Source organism: Ylistrum balloti, unplaced genomic scaffold (genome assembly GCF_031769215.1).
Source record: "Ylistrum balloti isolate Yb309-2 unplaced genomic scaffold, AGI_CSIRO_Ybal_v1 Utg370312, whole genome shotgun sequence".
NCBI lineage: Eukaryota > Metazoa > Mollusca > Bivalvia > Pectinida > Pectinidae > Ylistrum > Ylistrum balloti.
The window spans coordinates 1166694-1186594 of NW_026782231.1; the positions used below are offsets into that span (position 1 = coordinate 1166694).

General features: G+C 34.7%; 1 protein-coding gene across 1 annotated transcript; it reads right to left on the bottom strand.

Moving 5' to 3' along the window:
• Positions 1–4110: 4110 nt before the first annotated feature.
• Positions 4111–9779, bottom strand: LOC132553215 (small ribosomal subunit protein eS27-like). Its single transcript, XM_060217445.1, has 4 exons — positions 9699–9779; positions 8527–8635; positions 6894–7004; positions 4111–4533 (listed from the first exon to the last, which is right to left on the bottom strand). Exons 1-4 carry the CDS (start codon positions 9702–9704, stop codon positions 4505–4507), a joined length of 255 nt encoding a protein of 84 aa, XP_060073428.1. The 5' UTR covers positions 9705–9779; the 3' UTR covers positions 4111–4504.
• Between the last annotated feature and the right edge of the window lie 10122 nt (positions 9780–19901).

Here is a 19901-nt window from a genome sequence, read left to right on the forward strand (position 1 = left end):
ATAAACATAGCCCGTCTATTGAAGACATATATCATCTAAATACAAATTACCCCCTTTGGGCCCCTTAAATATGAAAACACGGTTCAGCATATGATTTACAAATCATACTTCTGCTTGATCTAACTCTGATCAACTGCTAATTAACATTTTGTAATCTAGTCATGCATGAAGGATAATTTGCTAGAGAAATTAACATGACTTACTCCCAAATTTTACAAACAAACATGCCCCTTTTGTGTCCCAAATATGAAACACATGGTATATGCGGTATATTGATAATAATTCACTTAATGTTTCAACAATGTAATAATCAACAGTCCTTTGGCATTTGTGTTTTAACTGCTTGAAAAACACTTGCTGAAAATGAATTCAACAAAGTCACGCCGACGGCGTCCCCCCCCCCCCTCACTTTGTAATGTACACATAATCCTCAGTAAGGATACCCGCCCTCGTCACTTTGTAATGTACACATAACCCTCGGTAAGGATACCCGCCCCCGTCACTTTGTAATGTACACATAACCCTCGGTAAGGATACCCGCCCCCGTCACTTTGTAATGTACACATAACCCTCGGTAAGGATACCCGCCCCCGTCACTTTGTAATGTACACATAACCCTCGGTAAGGATACCCGCCCTCGTCACTTTGTAATGTACACATAACCCTCGGTTAGGATACCCGCCCCCGTCACTTTGTAATGTACACATAACCCTCAGTGAGGATACCCGCCCCCGTCACTTTGTAATGTACACATAACCCTCAGTGAGGATACCCGCCCCCGTCACTTTGTAATGTACACATAACCCTCAGTGAGGATACCCGCCCCCGTCACTTTGTAATGTACACATAACCCTCAGTGAGGATACCCGCCCCCGTCACTTTGTAATGTACACATAACTCTCAGTGAGGATACCCGCCCTCGTCACTTTGTAATGTACACATAACTCTCAGTGAGGATACCCGCCCCAATCACTTTGTAATGTACACATAACCCTCAGTGAGGATGCCCGCCCCCGTCACTTTGTAATGTACACATAACCCTCAGTGAGGATACCCGCCCTCGTCACTTTGTAATGTACACATAACCCTCAGTGAGGATACCCGCCCTCGTCACTTTGTAATGTACACATAACCCTCAGTGAGGATACCCGCCCTCGTCACTTTGTAATGTACACATAACCCTCAGTGAGGATACCCGCCCTCGTCACTTTGTAATGTACACATAACCCTCAGTGAGGATACCCGCCCCCGTCACTTTGTAATGTACACATAACCCTCAGTGAGGATACCCGCCCCCGTCACTTTGTAATGTACACATAACCCTCAGTGAGGATACCCGCCCCCGTCACTTTGTAATGTACACAAAACCCTCAGTAAGGATACCCGCCCTCGTCACTTTGTAATGTACACATAACTCTCAGTAAGGATACCCGCCCCCGTCACTTTGTAATGTACACATAACCCTCAGTAAGGATACCCGCCCCCGTCACTTTGTAATGTACACATAAACCTCAGTAAGGATACCCGCCCCCGTCACTTTGTAATGTACACATAACCCTCAGTAAGGATACCCGCCCTCGTCACTTTGTAATGTACACATAACCCTCAGTAAGGATATCATAGAAGTAAGATATAAAACTACCGATCTGTATGGACAATTTAACTATATTTATAGTCTGTAATAGTACTGCGTAGTAAGCCAATCCCGGATCAATAATCAGATTATCATGCAGCCTTCGTCTTGGACTCAAATGGACGTAAATTTAATCTGGGTTTCTGCCAACAATAAGCTCTAGAATCATTATTTGTATGGTCATATTCTGAATTTCACTGCAGTACTGAAATGAAACCTGGCAAAAATTAATCTCACAGTTGTTTCGTCTGTTTAGGTCTGTCAGTGATGTAAACAGCGTTGAAACCTAGGAGGGAAGACCGACTCATGTGATCGTTAAAATCAGTCACATTAAACATCAATAGATACAAGGATATATAGATGTGCGCTAATTATAAAACACATATATCAATTATTTAATAATTTTGAAAATGCACAGTACAAACGTGTTTAAGAAAACCAAAACTGATCAAAAGAATTGTCAAGATCTAGGTGTAAATGCGCACTAGCCATGTAATTCAGTAAATTTTATAAACCTATTTACTTTCTTGTGCGATTGAAGTTGGACGTGTTAGATCCTCGTTAGTGTGTCTGGTAGTTCGATGTTGTTTACCTTGTTCTTAAAATAGCGGAGTCCTCGATGAAGAAAGTTTTCCTTCTGGAACACCTGGTCTTTTTCTTGTTTTCAAGAGACTTCGTGTTAAACTTCCTCCTTTTTTCAAGTTTGACCTAGTTTCACCATTCCGAGTTTTAACTCTAATTTTGTTGACATGTCCGTATTTCCTCAGTTTTTATGTAAAAGTCGCACGTGTCATACCATCCCCAAATTGGAGTCGGGTTAATACAAATGTAACAAAAAATATATAATTTCACTCCTCGGTACATCATTCTAGGTCATTAGTGTGACGAGAGATTCCGGCGTCCACCATATTTTTATTTTCCCCCGTTTCTGCTCTTTTATGTGAAAATCCCACTCAACAGCCATACCAGTCTTTATTTGTAAAATCCAAGATGGTCGCCTTTCGCCCATTTGGTGGTTCTGGTCTGTCCCAAAATCAAAAGGGCAAAAGTGGACTCGAAAGGAAATAGGGAAACTTGTAAATATCTATAACAATCTTTGTCAAAATCAAATGATGTCGTATGACAGTTATGAAAAGTTTATCTTTTTTTTCAATCCCAAAATCGAAAGGGCAAAATCAGGAACAAAAGGACACTTGTATGTGAAGTTTAAAATGATTGGAAAAATGACTAACCTGTCGGATGACGATGATTGGCTAAAAAGTTCAGGAGAAAAGAGCTTGGAAAGAGCCAGTGGAAGTTTCTCGATAGACCCACTACATTGATATGGTTCTGACCCATCCCCTTCCTGAAAGAAACCTCGAGAGGAGACTGACGACAACTTTAATTCATTTGCATAAAGCAATACCAGGATAGAGAACCATCTAACACTACTATACCCCTTACCATGGGACATCTCGCATTATGGACTAGTAGGCTCTTTACCATCAGAAAACCTGTGTAGAAACAAAACTCCTTAGATCGAGTACGAGATGTTAGGTCAGAGAATTAGAAAACCAACAATGAACAAGCTGATGATTTTCCAATTAAGCTAATGGTCAGGTGTAAAATCAATTTTAGGAACAGCTTTATTTATGAACCACACTAATTGAAACTATAGAGGCCGTCTGAACTATCAGTTACCTAGAAGGGTTGTGTACTAATGGGGGCTGTAAAATCAATTTTAGGAACAGCTTTATTTATGAACCACACTAATTGAAACTATAGAGGCCGTCTGAACTATCAGTTAACTAGAAGGGTTGTGTACTAATGGGGGCTGTAAAATTAATTTTAGGAACAGCTTTATATATTTATGAACTACACTAATTGAAACTATAGAGGCCGTCTGAACTGTCAGTTACCTAGAAGGGTTGTATACTATTGGGAACTGTACAAACAATTAACTGTCAGAACTAAAGGTGAACTATACAGGCTCTCTAAATTATTGGGGCTGTCTAAAGTAAAGGTGAACTACAAGGCTGTCTGAACTAAAATATAAATTACAAGGCCTGTCTGAACTGTAGGTAAAAGACTGGAAGGGCTGTCTGTACCATCTGTAGACTATAGGGGCCATCTGAAGTACTGGTGAATGTGGTTTAGAGTTTGTGTAATGCAACCATTGTCTGATCTATTGGTCAACAACAGGGGCTACCTCAACTATTGCCAAATTGACAGCACAGGTTTTAACATGGTTATTGTTCAAAATTACAGCAGTCAGTTCAGGACCTGCAAGATTGTTTCTGGAACCTTGCACAGTAAATCCCCGAATGGTTTACAACTTCCTATGTAGCATACATTTTTTTTTAAATATTGAATAGATCATAGGTAGATACTGAGTAAATGTGTGTTGTGTGTATTAATAAATTTAACATATTTCAGAATTTCATTTTTTTTTTTTTTTTACTTTTTTCTGTACTATAAAAATAACAGGATGCCTGATATTGGTGCTTGTGAATACCCAAAAGATTTATTAGCATAATGGCAGACACAAAAAGTATGATGAATCTTGTTTAATTAATTGCAGTACCCTTACTGCATATCTGATTCTCCTTACATGTTCTTTATTTTCAAATCAGAATTTAAAGTGTATTTCATTACAAATGATTAAAATCAAAGAGTAATCTCCCTTGTTATATGATACAGAATTAAGCTGGATGACGATTTACAGATGAAAAAGTGGTGACAATCTCGTCAAGCATTCCAAAGATCCAGAGCATGGTCTATGTGCTGCCCTCTGCTGTCAAACACCATTGGCCAGTATTCACCCACACCAAATCACCGTCTGCACGGTAACAGCCTCGCACAAAATTCCTCTTGCACACATAAATATCTAACTTAGTGTTGCTTCCTCCGGAAAGAACAGCCTGAAAAACAGAGAATGAAAAGGATTTTAAGTCTTTTGTGAAATGACACCATTTAATGCCTCCTTCAGCACAACTTACATATCACCTTAATCAACAACAGCTATTAAACAGAATTATTTGGATCATCTTTTTATTAAAATCGACTTTGCTAGCACAGTACACCAAAAATCCACCAATGTGCTACTGACAAACCCTGCAGTAGCTGCAACAAATATCTTAGATACCATGAACCTTAATGAGTACAAATATACTTAAGGCAATACCTTTGTCTGTTTTTTCAATTCAAGTATTTTTTCAGTTCAAACACCTTTAGACATATTTAACACGACTGTGGCAAAATCTAATGTGAAAGATTGACGTACTGTAAAATCATAAATTTTCATGGAGGTTTGTGGCAACTCTTTAACAAAAAAAATCATATCCATGAAATGATAACCAGATACAAGTAGATTTAGTGATTAATATATAAATCCTCGAAATTAAGTGTCAACAAAGTGCATATATTTGGTGACTACTTTCAATTGCTTCTTAATGTGAAGATCGATTTGGAGTAAATCTTACTCAAAACAAAAGGATTAATTGATCATCCAGACAATGCTTAATATAAATATCTTGAGTTAATTTTCAGTGATTTATCTATACTTTAAAATCATCAGAATGCATTTATACAAAAAAAAAAAAAAAAAAAAAAAAAAAAGAATAAAATTTAAAATTTTAATGGGACAATTTAGTATTATCGTGTCCTAGAACTTACATTACTATTGCTGGAAAAACTGCTAAGCAGTAACCTATTTCAGGGCTTTTCATGCAGACAGCATTGTCTTCTATATGGTTGCAATAATTACAGTTTCTGTTTGTTGTTCATATAACATTTACTGTAAATCAGCAAATTCATCATACTGCTAATTAGCCAAAATTTGACCCGACGCTAAAACTTGGTGGCATAAAGTTCTATCTTCAATCTTATAATTTGATTCAATTGATCTTTCAATATATAATCTCATTTTAATATGTGTTCTGATTTGAATGCGAGTATACCATTACAGTCAGATATGTCTTCTTTCAGTAAGGGCAGTTCTATAATTAAATGTGTGGGGGAGTCAGCAGATAACTTGGGGGGTTTTTTTTGTGGGTTGTTGGATCAACACTAAAATGTATTTTATGTGTTACTGGTGCCATTACAAATTGAATCATATACGTGACTGGTTAAATAAGAACCCAAAAATTTTTTTAAAAAGAGGGTAAACTTGATACAGAAAATCAGATTTTGTGGGTCAAACAATTCACTTATTTTTAACTTCTTTTGTATTTAATGAGATCGAAAATATATAATCAATTTATTAATCCAAGTGCGCATTGGTTGTCAACCCAAAAGTTCAAGGGAGATAACTTGTGTTGGTTTTGAAACTCTTGTGAGATGCAAGAACTAATGCAGTTTGAAAAAATGGTGAAGTATAACTAGAGAATACACAAATTGACCAAATTGACCTGGAATCCTTAAGGGGGCAATTCATTAGTAAGCATTCTGGTTGGTTTTAGTCAAATTGACTTGTGGCATGTTTGTAATACAAATCACCTTAATATATTGTAGCAGACTTGCCAGAAGCATGGATTTGACAAAACTATGAGAAAATAATGACATGTGAAATAAATGAAGTAAATATGGCATGTAACCAGTACTTCTATCTTCTGCATTCCAAGCAAACTTCAAGTTTAGGTATGGTATCTAATAGATTGAACAATTGACAACTTTCCCAGTTTGAAATGTGTGGAAATGTATTTATTTTTTTGTTTTTGTTTTGAAATGTTTAATTATTAGTGTTTAAGCATGCACAAATAGGAAATAGTCAACCATCTGTCTCATACGTTTGGGGAAATATACATTTCTTATGTCATTTTTTTCTGCAAACTGACAATATTTTTCCTCAGGGAAGCAAGGTGTATTTGGCTGTGAATAGAGGGCAACAGAATGAAATTTAGTGAGTGTTGTCAACATGGAAAAAAAATGCAGGGGGTTGCTTGTAGAAACAAATTTGTGTGGATTATTGGTAATTAATTCAATACCAAAGCATGTATACAATAGAGCTTTTACCACACAAAAGCTCTATTGTATACATGCTTTGGTATTGAATAAATTGTATTGTATGGGGGTTGGTGTAAAAAATAAAATAAGTGCCAACCGACCTCCCTCCCCCACCATACACACACACACACACACATACATATCTACACACACACACATTTCATTCTGGAACACTGATCAAACAGGAACGAAAATTTTAATTAGGTATGTGGGATTATATTCAATAATTATTCAAATGTTTACAGAAAAATCCCCACTCACTAATTTAACCTCTTACCTTCTGTTAAGCGGCATTTTCCTCCTGTGGGCTGGCACAGAACTGTGGAGCATCCGACACACAATACGACGGTCTGGGCGTGGCTAAACACTGTGGTGATTTTGTAGCAGCCTATGGTCAAACAAATTCAATACAGAGTCAAATTGAATTCACAAAGTTAATCAACAACACTAGTGTAATTCATCATTTATAATATACAGAATAATAATGTTAAGAGCCGAAACTAACCTTAACAAAATCACTAATTTTCTGTGTATGTTAGCTACTTCACATCCTGACATTATCTGTTTTTCATTATTATCTCTTGTACAAAACTTTGAACACATTTCAAGCCTGGATATTTACTCTAATATATCGGAAAAGAACATTCCTAGTTTCACAACCAAGATCTATTCTAATAAATTGTGCCCTGATGATGGCCTGTCTAGCAGGCCAAAACATGTCTAGTCACATATTTTCCAAACCTTGCCTCAGGAGTTGCTGCCCTTTCTTAAACCTTGATTTTAATCTACTCAGAACACCCTGCATGCTATTAAGTATCCTTCTGGGACCTAGCAGATGAACTTTTCCTTATCTACACTGAATGGATATTGGTTCTAGTTTTTAGTTACTTTTGTTTTATGTATCAAAATCATACAGAATATTTATTTAACAGCATACATAAGATACATTCCAATGACATCAAGAAGTCTGACCTTTATTCACAGTGCTCCAGATAACTTTTTGACATGTGGGGTTTTCACTCCTACCTTTATAAATTGAGGGGTTTTTTCACCCCTGCCTTCAACAAGTGTATGGGTTTTTCCATATTAGGGTAACACTGAATTTGTAAACATTTTTGACAGCGCCATATTTGCTATGCGACTGGTTTATAATCACGATCAAGAAAGCGCTTGTTACGAATTTCGTTTACTTGATAAGTGTCTGTTTGACTTAGATTATTGAGTTTTCTAACTACGTAATATTGGAGCCGGACATTGACGCAGAGTCCGGATTTTGCACGGGTTAATGACGCAAATCTTATTTTTTTCCTAGCGTGAAATTAGAAATATTGTGCGTGAAAACGCATTCACGCAGGCTATCTGGAGCACTGATTCATTATAAATATTAAAAGTGTTCGCAGATTTTTAATTGAAAGAAGAAGCCAACTAGCTGAATAAACATGGAAGCCCTCCACGACACCAGCATTCAGTTAACAGCCCCAACGTTTGTTTGATATAGCTTCAACATTAATCTACTTTTGATGGGGGCTCGACTTGTTCAAAATAACGGACATATTGAAAAGAAAACACTTTCTTGGGACTGCCTCAAAACCAAGGTTGTAAATAAGCTACTTTTAAAATATTTTCTACACCACATACAATGTTGTAATTAACTACCTCAAAAATGTTTTTTACAAATATATATGTCATATTTGACTTTGCTGTATGTCTATCTTATGTGAACTATCCCACAGCTGAAAAACTATATAAGACATTGCCTTAATGCCAACCATTGCAAAGATCCCTAATATTGGGGTGTTTTTATATGGATGGGGTGGATGGGGGGATTTTGGCAATCGTCGGCAACAAGGACAAAAATAGAATCACAGAGGTCAGAACCCTATATAAATAGTGTATCATTACATACTAACCTGGACATTTCACATCCATGAAGTAGCTGTTTGGACTCTGGACCAATCTCTTTAATTTGTTTTTCCTTCTCTCCTCCTCCATGGAGGGGTGCAATAAATCTTTAGCAAGCTGTAATGACAGAAGATTATGTATCGATCGACAATCATACTCAAGTTCTTTACATTTCAGGTCCAACACAGTTTCAGTCAGATGTTCGTTTATCTCAAGCAACTGTCCAATACAATTCCACATTATAATGGACATATGTCATGTTGTGTGTATATATTAATAGGAAGGAGTAATAAAAACACATCTCTACAATAACTTTTCAAACTGGTGACCCACAAGTCTAACTAGAAATTCTACCTCTGGACTAAAAGCATTTCCTACTAGCCCAATCTAACAAGGTTGCTGAAAATTGGACCTGAAGAAATATTAAATTAAGATTGATAATCTGTTACAATCTGATTGTGTGCTCTTGTATCTTAATAATCAGCAAAATTTTGATGAACCGGACAAAAAAAATCCGACTTCATGTGAAATACTGCTTTTATTCACAAATGCTACTTAATCAGCAGGAAATTTTCACACGGTTCTATATACCGACATCTTATATCCGTTTTTTTCAATTTCACCCATGCAAGAGACTTGACAAGTCCTGAATATAACTACATTGATAACGCAAGTCCACATTAAATAAAATAAAATGAACTGTGGTTTTCAAAATGATATCATGTATAATGATGTAAACATAATCATGAATATTTCTTTAGTGAATATCCGGATTTTATTTATCCGGAATTATTCCAGTGATTATAACATCCCCAGTATGTTTCCCACGTGGCCTTCTAAAAATCCATTCTGAAGTAACAACATTCGGGAACGACACGCAAATGTAATCACATTTTTGGGTAAAATGTCTCTGAGAGATCTTGTAATTATGATAATTCCATCGTTTCCATGACGGAGCATCAATTTATGAAAGCGAATTCATCCAACGAACTCCCAATTTCTTCCGAGGACTGTCACTCAAACGTCACTTCAACGACGAATTTGACATAATGTAACCGTTTTATTTGTATTATTTTTGCTATGAACTACTTTCATATTTTCTTGTGAATCTAAAATGGTGACTAAGTAACCCAGACTTCATGTGTATTTGTAGAATTTGGTTAAAATGTATAACACTCACAGGCATCGTTTACACGAATGGCCGTCCAATGTAGAAAAGGACGATTTCAGGGGTTCACACGTGTTTTATCACGGGGCCCATTTCACCAACTTCCTGTAATCACAAAGACGTAGTTTCGCATCATGGAAAAGCTAAAAATAATTTGAGACGTAAGTTGTTATTACTTCTGGGTAAAGAAGTGTATAATATTTCAGATATTTCATAGTGTGGTGTAATTATTGTGTGGTATTAATAGATTAGCGAAAGAAACGCTTATCAAAACAGTTACTCTATCTATCAGGGGAGACCACTCTCCCATGTAAACAAATATTGCACAACCAGAAGAAATGTGTCGCTGAATGCAATAACTCGTTGAAATTGAAATTACATAATGCGTAATATGTGAATTAGTCTCGTACTCGGATAAACAAAAAAACAATCATTGGGTCTGAAATTTAGTAGTTTGGAGATTGTTAAAACAACATGGTTTAATGACATATATTATACAGACCAGTGATAAATCTCGACTTTAATAAAATATTTTATCGATTTGATAGATGTCACACCATCAACTCGAATTCGTTGTATGTTGAACGTTTTTTTATTAATACCCCTGGTTTAGGATTACAACCACCTCACGACACCGACCGTCGGGTCGCGTCAGTAATTTACATCCGTAGCTATATGTGGCGCCTGGACTTCCGAGGACGTCCAGAACGACGTGGCTAATCTGTGATTCTGCCCAACACCCAGGGGTATCCCTAGTTTTATTATCCTACACACTCTCTCTTGCACGACTTCCTCACCTGTCACACCTGGACATGTACACGTCTCAAGACAACACCATATAAGCACAGACACTGACACTACCTAACAGGTAACACACCAAATAGGGACATACATGTAAATGCACGGACAGTAACAGATACAGATGAAACAGGACGTTACAGACACTTACTCCAATTTACCCTGTGACAGAGATATATAATAATTTAATTCATAAGAATTGCTACAATGAAATAGCTGTATGATAGCTAGTAAATGTCATGGTCTAATTAATGAACGAGGGCTCATGTAGTCCACTTTTCCTGATCACCCGCGGACATTGATATCCAGGAGAACTACATAGTGTCACTCGTTAAAATCCTCGTTAGCGTAAAAGATAAGTTCTTCGTTAAAATCAGCCACTGAAAATCCAACATTCAGCTAATGATGTAACTTGTATTTTCATTAACACAAACGTTTAGCGCTTCTCGTCGATTGATGTGCTAAAATATAACAATGGAGTACTGCTACTGTATATCGAGATGCCAAGTTTTTAATTTCCCTACACGGCAATTGGTTTTGATTCTGATTATAATATTTTCCCTTTAAATAGTTTAAGTTCCAGCAGGTAAATTTACCAGTAAAAATTACCTGTTGATACTCCGCAAATAGCATTACTTTCATTTTCTATTTGGAATGTTAATGATACTTTTTGTAACATATATTTGATTTCGTATGATTGATTGATTATTAATAGTATTCCAATGGTAATATATACAAAGTTGTAGTATTTAGAAATGGTAGTAGGTTCCGAGAGGGAGATAAATGACACTTTGATGGTTGTGTTTTGGAAAATGTAGACGAATTTAACTACTTGGGAATTTTACTCTGTCTTAACGGTAAATCTAATAAAACTCAACAGAATGTATCTATGTAAGGTAGAAAAGTATTGTTCTCTGTATCGAATGTCTATAAAGAAACACAACTTCACGTTTTTGACACATATGTTTGTAGTATATTAAGTTATGGGGCTGAAATGTAGGGTTTTCATAAAGCACCAGATATTGAGAAACTACATATAAGTTATTGTAAAATATTATTAGGGCTTAAGAAATCTACTGCAATGTTATGGTCAATCAGGAACTAAGTAGAGTTCCTCTGGAAATTATCAGGAAAATTCGTATTGGATGAAAATCAAGCATTATGCCAACTGTACAAACCTGTTACCGAGATCATGTAAGGAAACGGAAGTGAATGTTTGTGTGGTGTGAGAGATGGGCTTTTTAGATTGGGTATGGGGGACATATGGCAATATAAAGATACTTTTACGCCTGATTAGGCTATGTTATGAACATTATCAAAACTAGATTGTTCGATATCTTTAAACAATAATGTAGTGAAAAGATTAAATTCATCTTCAAATGTTCCCGGTATAAATGTATCGGTGATGATTTTGGCATTTAGAATTATCTTACGGTGAAAATCAAGCAGAACTTCTAATTTGAAGGAAATAGCAAAAATCAGAAGATCACCTCACAGATACTATATCGAAATTAGGAGGTATGATAGAAAGGAATGATATAAACAGTGGTGACATATCAGGAGGTGTGATAGAAAGGAATGATATAAACAGTGGTGACATATCAGGAGGTATGATAGAAAGGAATGATATAAACAGTGGTGACATATCAGGAGGTATGATAGAAAGGAATGATATAAACAGTGGTGACATATTAGGAGGTATGATAGAAAGGAATGATATAAACAGTGGTGACATATTAGGAGGTATGATAGAAAGGAATGATATAAACAGTGGTGACATATCAGGAGGTATGATAGAAAGGAATGATATAAACAGTGGTGACATATAAGGAGGTATGATAGAAAGGAATGATATAAACAGTGGTGACATATTAGGAGGTATGATAGAAAGGAATGATATAAACAGTGGTGACATATTAGGAGGTATGATAGAAAGGAATGATATAAACAGTGGTGACATATTAGGAGGTATGATAGAAAGGAATGATATAAACAGTGGTGACATATTAGGAGGTATGATAGAAAGGAATGATATAAACAGTGGCGACATATTAGGAGGTATGATAGAAAGGAATGATATAAACAGTGGTGACATATCAGGAGGTATGATAGAAAGGAATGATATAAACAGTGGTGACATATCAGGAGGTATGATAGAAAGGAATGATATAAACAGTGGTGACATATCAGGAGGTATGATAGAAAGGAATGATATAAACAGTGGTGACATATTAGGAGGTATGATAGAAAGGAATGATATAAACAGTGGTGACATATTAGGAGGTGTGATAGAAAGGAATGATATAAACAGTGGTGACATATTAGGAGGTATGATAGAAAGGAATGATATAAACAGTGGTGACATATTAGGAGGTGTGATAGAAAGGAATGATATAAACAGTGGTGACATAGAAGATGAATATCATTTTATAAGAAATATGAAAGATATATGGATTTAAGGAAGGAAAAGTTTCATTAAGAAACATTCTTGTAACAGACCCAGTATGTTTGAATTTATCCAACTTCTTAAATCTGTGAACATGAAAGAATCATTAAATGTATCAAAAATTATCATAATGAGTACCAAGAAAAGAAATGATTTGATTATATATGGGTGATGGGTGCTAATTGATGGTGTGTGTGTTGGATGAGAAAGTTTGTGTGATGAACTGTAAGGCTAAAGGTAATTGGAATCTCAGGTAAAAATCCAAGTGAAGAAAGCTGATATGAAACGGTTTATAACTGTCCTACCATTGTTTCTCCATTGTTGGCATTCAAAGAACACCCCATATGCTCAAATCAAAGATAGATTAGAAAGCGAATACCGAATTGAATAAATGATCTGTTTAATTGTTTCATCATCATCATTTATTAACTTTAGGCGTTACAGCCCATCAGTACATGTACATAAATCAAATAATACAAAATAAATGCATTTGAAGGCATAGCTATGTAAGAATAATAAAGTACAACGCCAATAGTATCAACAAAAGTAAGTACTTATACAAAGGGAGCAAGAAAAACAGGTTATTATGATTTATATGTCATATTGCGCTCAGCATTGCAATTTAAATGGACAATTTGTATACCTTATACTACACATAGGAAATACATGTAAATAGTAGCAAAACAGATCTAGACTAGCAAATCTGTCAAGACGACGGGCGGCCGGACAAACCTATTGAAAAAGTCGGAGAGACGGACAGTAGTCAGACGGATAAAAAATACAATACAATTATACAATTCTACGCTTGTGTGCTTCTATCATAAACTTACCTAGCAAATTTAATTCCTTTAGGTTCTGAGAATTCAAAAGATCGACCATTTTGAAAACTGATGGCTTACGCCAAAAATAACTCTTAATATACTTTTTCCTCAGGTCTGCATAACGCTGGCAAACAAGCAGAAAATGAAATTTATCTTCTATATCCATGGAATTACAATTTAAACAAAGTCGAAGACGCCTATCTATATTTCTGTATCTACCAGACTCTATGGCCAGGTTATGGAAAGAAAGACGAAATTTGGTTATCATAATTCTTTGTTTAGGTAAGGATTTTGTTAATTAAATTGCAGAGTTACCTTATCAACAATATGCCTACACAGATAACATTTGCTAGTAATTTGCATAGAATTAAACAACATTTGATTATCCTGAATTTCTATTCTCTGTTTAATACTAGTAAGAAGAATAACATCGGAGGGCGACTGCCTTATCCACACGTATCCAAATCCTAGTTCAAATAACTTCTGCTTAATATGAACAAGCCAAGTATGTTTTGGATGATCTCTCTCTGCATCTATATACAGAAAATTATACGCCTCTTTTAAAATGCAATTATCAGTCTTTAACAATTTAAACCAGTATTTGTACATTCTATACAATTGTGTGTTAACAAGAGGCAGTTGTCCTAGTTCAGTGTAAACCAAAGCATTACAAGTAGACTTCTTAACACCAAGCAGATTTTTACAAACCTCAAGATGGATTTTTTCCAACTCAGTTGCTTTGAGGCTACCCCAAACTTCACATGCACAAAAAAGAATACAAAACGATGTAACTTAGTTTTAACATTTAGATTCAAAGAATTACATTTGGTACGGAGACCAAAAATTGCTTTACGTCCTTGATCAGCAACGTGCTTAATCATGCAACTAAATTTATTATTAAAACGAAAAAGAGTGCCCAAATAACAAAACTGGTCAACAATATCAATAATTTCCCCTTTTTATGTCCAACACTCATTTTCTTTGACAATACCTCCATTTCGGAAAACGACAATGTTTGTTTTCTCTGTATTAACAATTAGTTTCCAATTATCAGCATCAGAACTTAAATTATTCAATATGTTTTGTAATCCTTCAACCGTTTCGGAAAATAAAGCCAAGTCATCTGCATATAGAAGGAGAAAAAGACTGAGATCACCAAAATCGTAACTAGTCGCGCCCTTCTCAATAAAACTTTGTTCGAAATCATTAATGTAAAGGGAAAACAACAGAGGTGATAAAATTTCCCCTTGCATCAATCCGACATTATTAGGGAAAAAATCTTAACACTTTCCCTTTAACAAAAGGCAAGATTTTACTGAGTTATTTAAAGATTTAACTGTCGATAAAAATTTACCACGAAACCCTAGCTTATTTAATTGTTTGAGAATTCAGTCCAATGTATCAAATCACGTGATACTTTAAGTTGACAATCGAAACGGTCTTGAGAAACGTTGACAAACAAGGAAACACAATGTACACCCTGGTTAACTGAAATCCAAACTAATTTATTCTTAAACGGATAGTATTATAACAATAGACGTAAAAAGGCGGTCTCTACATATGTACGCGCGGATTTCATCGCATATATGGCACAAATAAGTCTTGTCTCTGAAGCTCACACAAGATTTAGAAAAACTTAATCGTAATGATCGCCCCATATTTTGAAAAAAAATAAAGGATTGTCATTGGAACGTTTTAAACTGTTAGATAAACAGAAGGATTCTCTTTTTACATGATAGGTTTCTGTTTCTGATGAAAGAACTACTAATCTATGAAGGGTTCTCTATGTAAATATGTTATATGTTTGGCATACAGAAGGATCTCTGTATGTTTGATAAACCAAATAATCACGTTATGTTTGATAAACCAAATAATCCGTTATGTTTGATAAACCAAATAATCACTTATGTTTGATAAACCAAATAACCCATTATGTTTGATAAACCAAATAATCACTTATGTTTGATAAACCAAATAATCACTTATGTTTGATAAACCAAATAATCCGTTATGTTTGATAAACCAGATAATCACTTATGTTTGATAAACCAAATAATCCGTTATGTTTGATAAACCAAATAATCCGTTATGTTTGATAAACCAAATAATCCGTTATGTTTGATAAAACAAATAACCCATTATGTTTGATAAACCAAATAATCACTTATGTTTGATAAACCAAATAATCCGTTATGTTTGATAAACCAGATAATCCGTTATGTTTGATAAACCAAATAATCACTTATGTTTGATAAACCAAATAATCACTTATGTTTGATAAACCAAATAATCCGTTATGTTTGATAAACCAAATAATCCGTTATGTTTGATAAACCAAATAATCCGTTATGTTTGATAAACCAAATAATCACTTATGTTTGATAAACCAAATAATCAAATAACGTTATGTTTGATAAACCAAATAATCCGTTATGTTTGATAAACCAAATAATCCAAATAATCACTTATGTTTGATAAACCAAATAATCCGTTATGTTTGATAAACCAAATAATCACTTATGTTTGATAAACCAAATAATCCGTTATGTTTGATAAACCAAATAATCCGTTATGTTTGATAAACCAAATAATCCGTTATGTTTGATAAACCAAATAATCCCTTATGTTTGATAAACCAAATAATCCGTTATGTTTGATAAAACAAATAACCCGTTATGTTTGATAAACCAAATAACCCGTTATGTTTGATAAACCCTTATGTTTGATAAACCAAATAATCCGTTATGTTTGATAAACCAAATAATCCGTTATGTTTGATAAACCAAATAATCCGTTATGTTTGATAAACCAAATAATCACTTATGTTTGATAAACCAAATAATCCGTTATGTTTGATAAACCAAATAATCACTTATGTTTGATAAACCTTATGTTTGATAAACCAAATAATCACTTATGTTTGATAAACCAAATAATCCGTTATGTTTGATAAACCAAATAATCCGTTATGTTTGATAAAACAAATAATCACTTATGTTTGATAAAACAAATAATCACTTATGTTTGATAAACCAAATAATCATCTTTGTCTTTAATAATCATTCTCTGTTTATTTAATCAGTAAAATACTCCTCTGTATGTAATATAAACAGACTATAGATAAATCAATACTTCCATATAAGGTATATAAGACATCACTTAATTCCGCGACTCAATTTGGGCTGATCTTAAGGAGTCTTAACATCTTAACATAATGATCACCTCTAAAATAGACAATCACAGAGCCTTGGTGATATTTATCTTTAACCGAATTTGTTCTGTCTTATGAAACACTATGTCCCTGTTTACCACAAAATTACGAATTGGGGGAACATGAGAACTATACCTTTAACGAGGCAATGGTATGGCCAATTTTGAAACTGTTCAAATGCAAGTCAAATGACATGGTCAAGGTTACACGATGAAAACATTGGTACCACCGGAAAGGTCTTGTCAAAAGGGAGACACAGTCATGCCAAATATGAAAGCCTTACCTCTTATGGTGCAATATTTATAGGCAAAGTTAAATTGGACGACAAACAAACAGATAACACAAAAGCAATATGACCTCGATCTTTTGATCCAGGGGCGTAAACAGAATGGCACAGACACGTGTCTTGTTTTCAATCATCTGTACTAATTAATAAACACAAAGTTACGCCTCTGTTCCCCGGTAAAACTAAACAGACAGTTGACCCCGATGTTGTTTATCGTCCGTTTGTATTTCCATAGAAAAAAATGAAGAGACTAATCATGTCTTCCTTCCCGGTTTGATATTTGTCAGGGTATGACTAAAAATACACATCAAACTCTGTTATCTCAACAAAAAATACATCGTTATGTCTTTCCGCTCGGGTTTATAACAATATATTATTGACATTAAATGCATTGATTTAAGTTGATTACCGGTACGGAATAATTTAAAATCTGGACTTAAACACACAAGAATAACAATACATTAAATAGATTGTGACAACAATTCTAATTCAAGAGAATTTCAAAATTAAAATGACATGAATGTTCTTGATCGTCCCAGAACTTATCTGAACTCTTTTTGAATGAATTTACTGTTGGTGCCGAAACCTCTTGTTCTGGGGCATTACTTTGACTATGCACAGACGAATACGTATTTCTAATTTGATGTGAAAGCCCTTTTGTCCTCTTTATTTGGACTGTGTCATCCAGCTACCTCGCTATCGCAGATATTCCTTGCTATTTTAGAAACTTCAATCATATCCCTTTCCACTCCTCCCCAACCTCTCCCCTATCGATCCTTCTGAAAGAAAGTGTTGATAATCTAACCATTCTTAATCTATCTAAATAGGACATTTTCTGTTTAGTTGCCTATCGTTGTACATATTAAAATTTAACTTTGTACGGCTGTCCTACCATATCTAAATACTCAAGATGGACTGTAATTAGTGTCTTGTACAGTAAAGGAAAGCTGTAAACACAGAATTTGTTGGATTTTTTCATATACTTTGTGTATGTTAGCCCTTCTGTCCATATTGTGTAATTACTCCTATGTCCTTTTCCTTGTCGACATCTTGGTATTTTTCGTTTTTATATAATATTTTCTTTAGTCGTTATTCCTGCCAATGCGCATTGATTAGCATTTTTGGAGTTTCAGTAACCATTTATCTCTCCAAAGTGACCAATGGTCAAATCTTGTAGAATATTTACCGAGGCCAGCACTTCCCTTTAGTTAAACAATTTTGCGTCCATAAATGGGACATTTCCTTGATACAGATAACTGTTTAGTTCTCGGCCTCCGTTCTACATATCAATATATTTTGATCGGGTGGTATACTGTACTGTACACTCAAGATAGATTCTAACTAGCGTCTTGTACAGTAACGGAAAATTTTCGTTCAGGAAATATAAATTTCTGTAAACATTGAATTTGCTTTTTTAGCTTGTGAACTAATATGTTAATGAGGAAGTGTTACAATCGTAATAGAGAAGTAGAGAGACATATTATAACTCTTTGTTCGATAAGAAGCTGGACGTGTTTGATACTCGTTTGTTTACCTGTTGGTTCCGTTGTTGTTTACCTTGTTCTCATTTAAGAACGTGACATTACTTACCAAGGTTTACATGACGGGTGAAGCAGTGCATGCTTAGGATCTTCAATGAGATTTACTGAAATACTGATTTTTTTATGAAATTTGTCTGGCAAAAATTTAAAGCTTAAGTTTCATTTCATAAAATCTCAAATGAAAACTTTAAGCTTTATTTGATCACGTAGCTAAGAAAAGTTACTTGTTGACAGGTAGAAGGGAAGGACAACGGAGTCAGCCATTCTGTTGCTTCATATTCCACGAAATCATAACGAAACGCTATCATCTATAGTATGACATCACAATCAATTTCTGACCCATGCAACCAATAAATTAAAAAAACTCTCCTGGGTAAATCACACTAGTTTCTAATACACAAATTATGACATGGTAGAATTCAAAAAATAACAGGCAAATTGTATGATAAAACAGGACGTGTTTTCTATTGATGAGCTTTTGATGCCTCGTTCCTATTCATCCTTGATTATGACAGGCTATATTACCAGATATTACACGATAAGAGATTGGCGACAGTTGTACAAGGATGTCCTCTTGTCATTTCCACAACAGGACTTAATGTTTGAAACTTTAGGGTGACGTGAATAATATGTTATTAATGAGTAATAAAATATTATATTGTCGAGTATTTTTCGTAAATTACTTATTTTTCTGTTGACAGTCACGAACGACAATTTACCCTGGCTAGGCAATCATGTTGGATCAGTATATTTACTTGAGTTTTTCATGAAATGGAAACGAATGCAAGATTCTGTTCATCTCATAAGTAAAATAAAATAATAAAGACAACCGTGATTTATTTGACTGATATAAATCAATCTGAATTAGGGATGTTCTAAGCTCATTCCATTGTGAATCGTCTTCATTTGAGAAAGTGACATTACTTATTTAGATTGACCTATATATATATATATGGCGGTTGACGTTAATGAAGCAGGAGATAATGATACCCTTCCGGAACGCCTGGTCATATATTAAGGTGTCTTCGTGTAATTCTTCTTTTTCTTACTATTTCGCCTTCCTTTAAATAATCAAATTTGAGTGTGAATTAAGATTCTGTTGACATGATTAT

Coding starts and splice junctions, on each gene's coding strand:
- LOC132553215 (XM_060217445.1), bottom strand. Junction 7,005..8,526: donor CATGGATGTGAAATGTCCAG/GTTAGTATGTAA, acceptor GTTTGACCATAG/GCTGCTACAAAATCACCACA. Junction 4,534..6,893: donor AAAATGCCGCTTAACAGAAG/GTAAGAGGTTAA, acceptor TCTGTTTTTCAG/GCTGTTCTTTCCGGAGGAAG.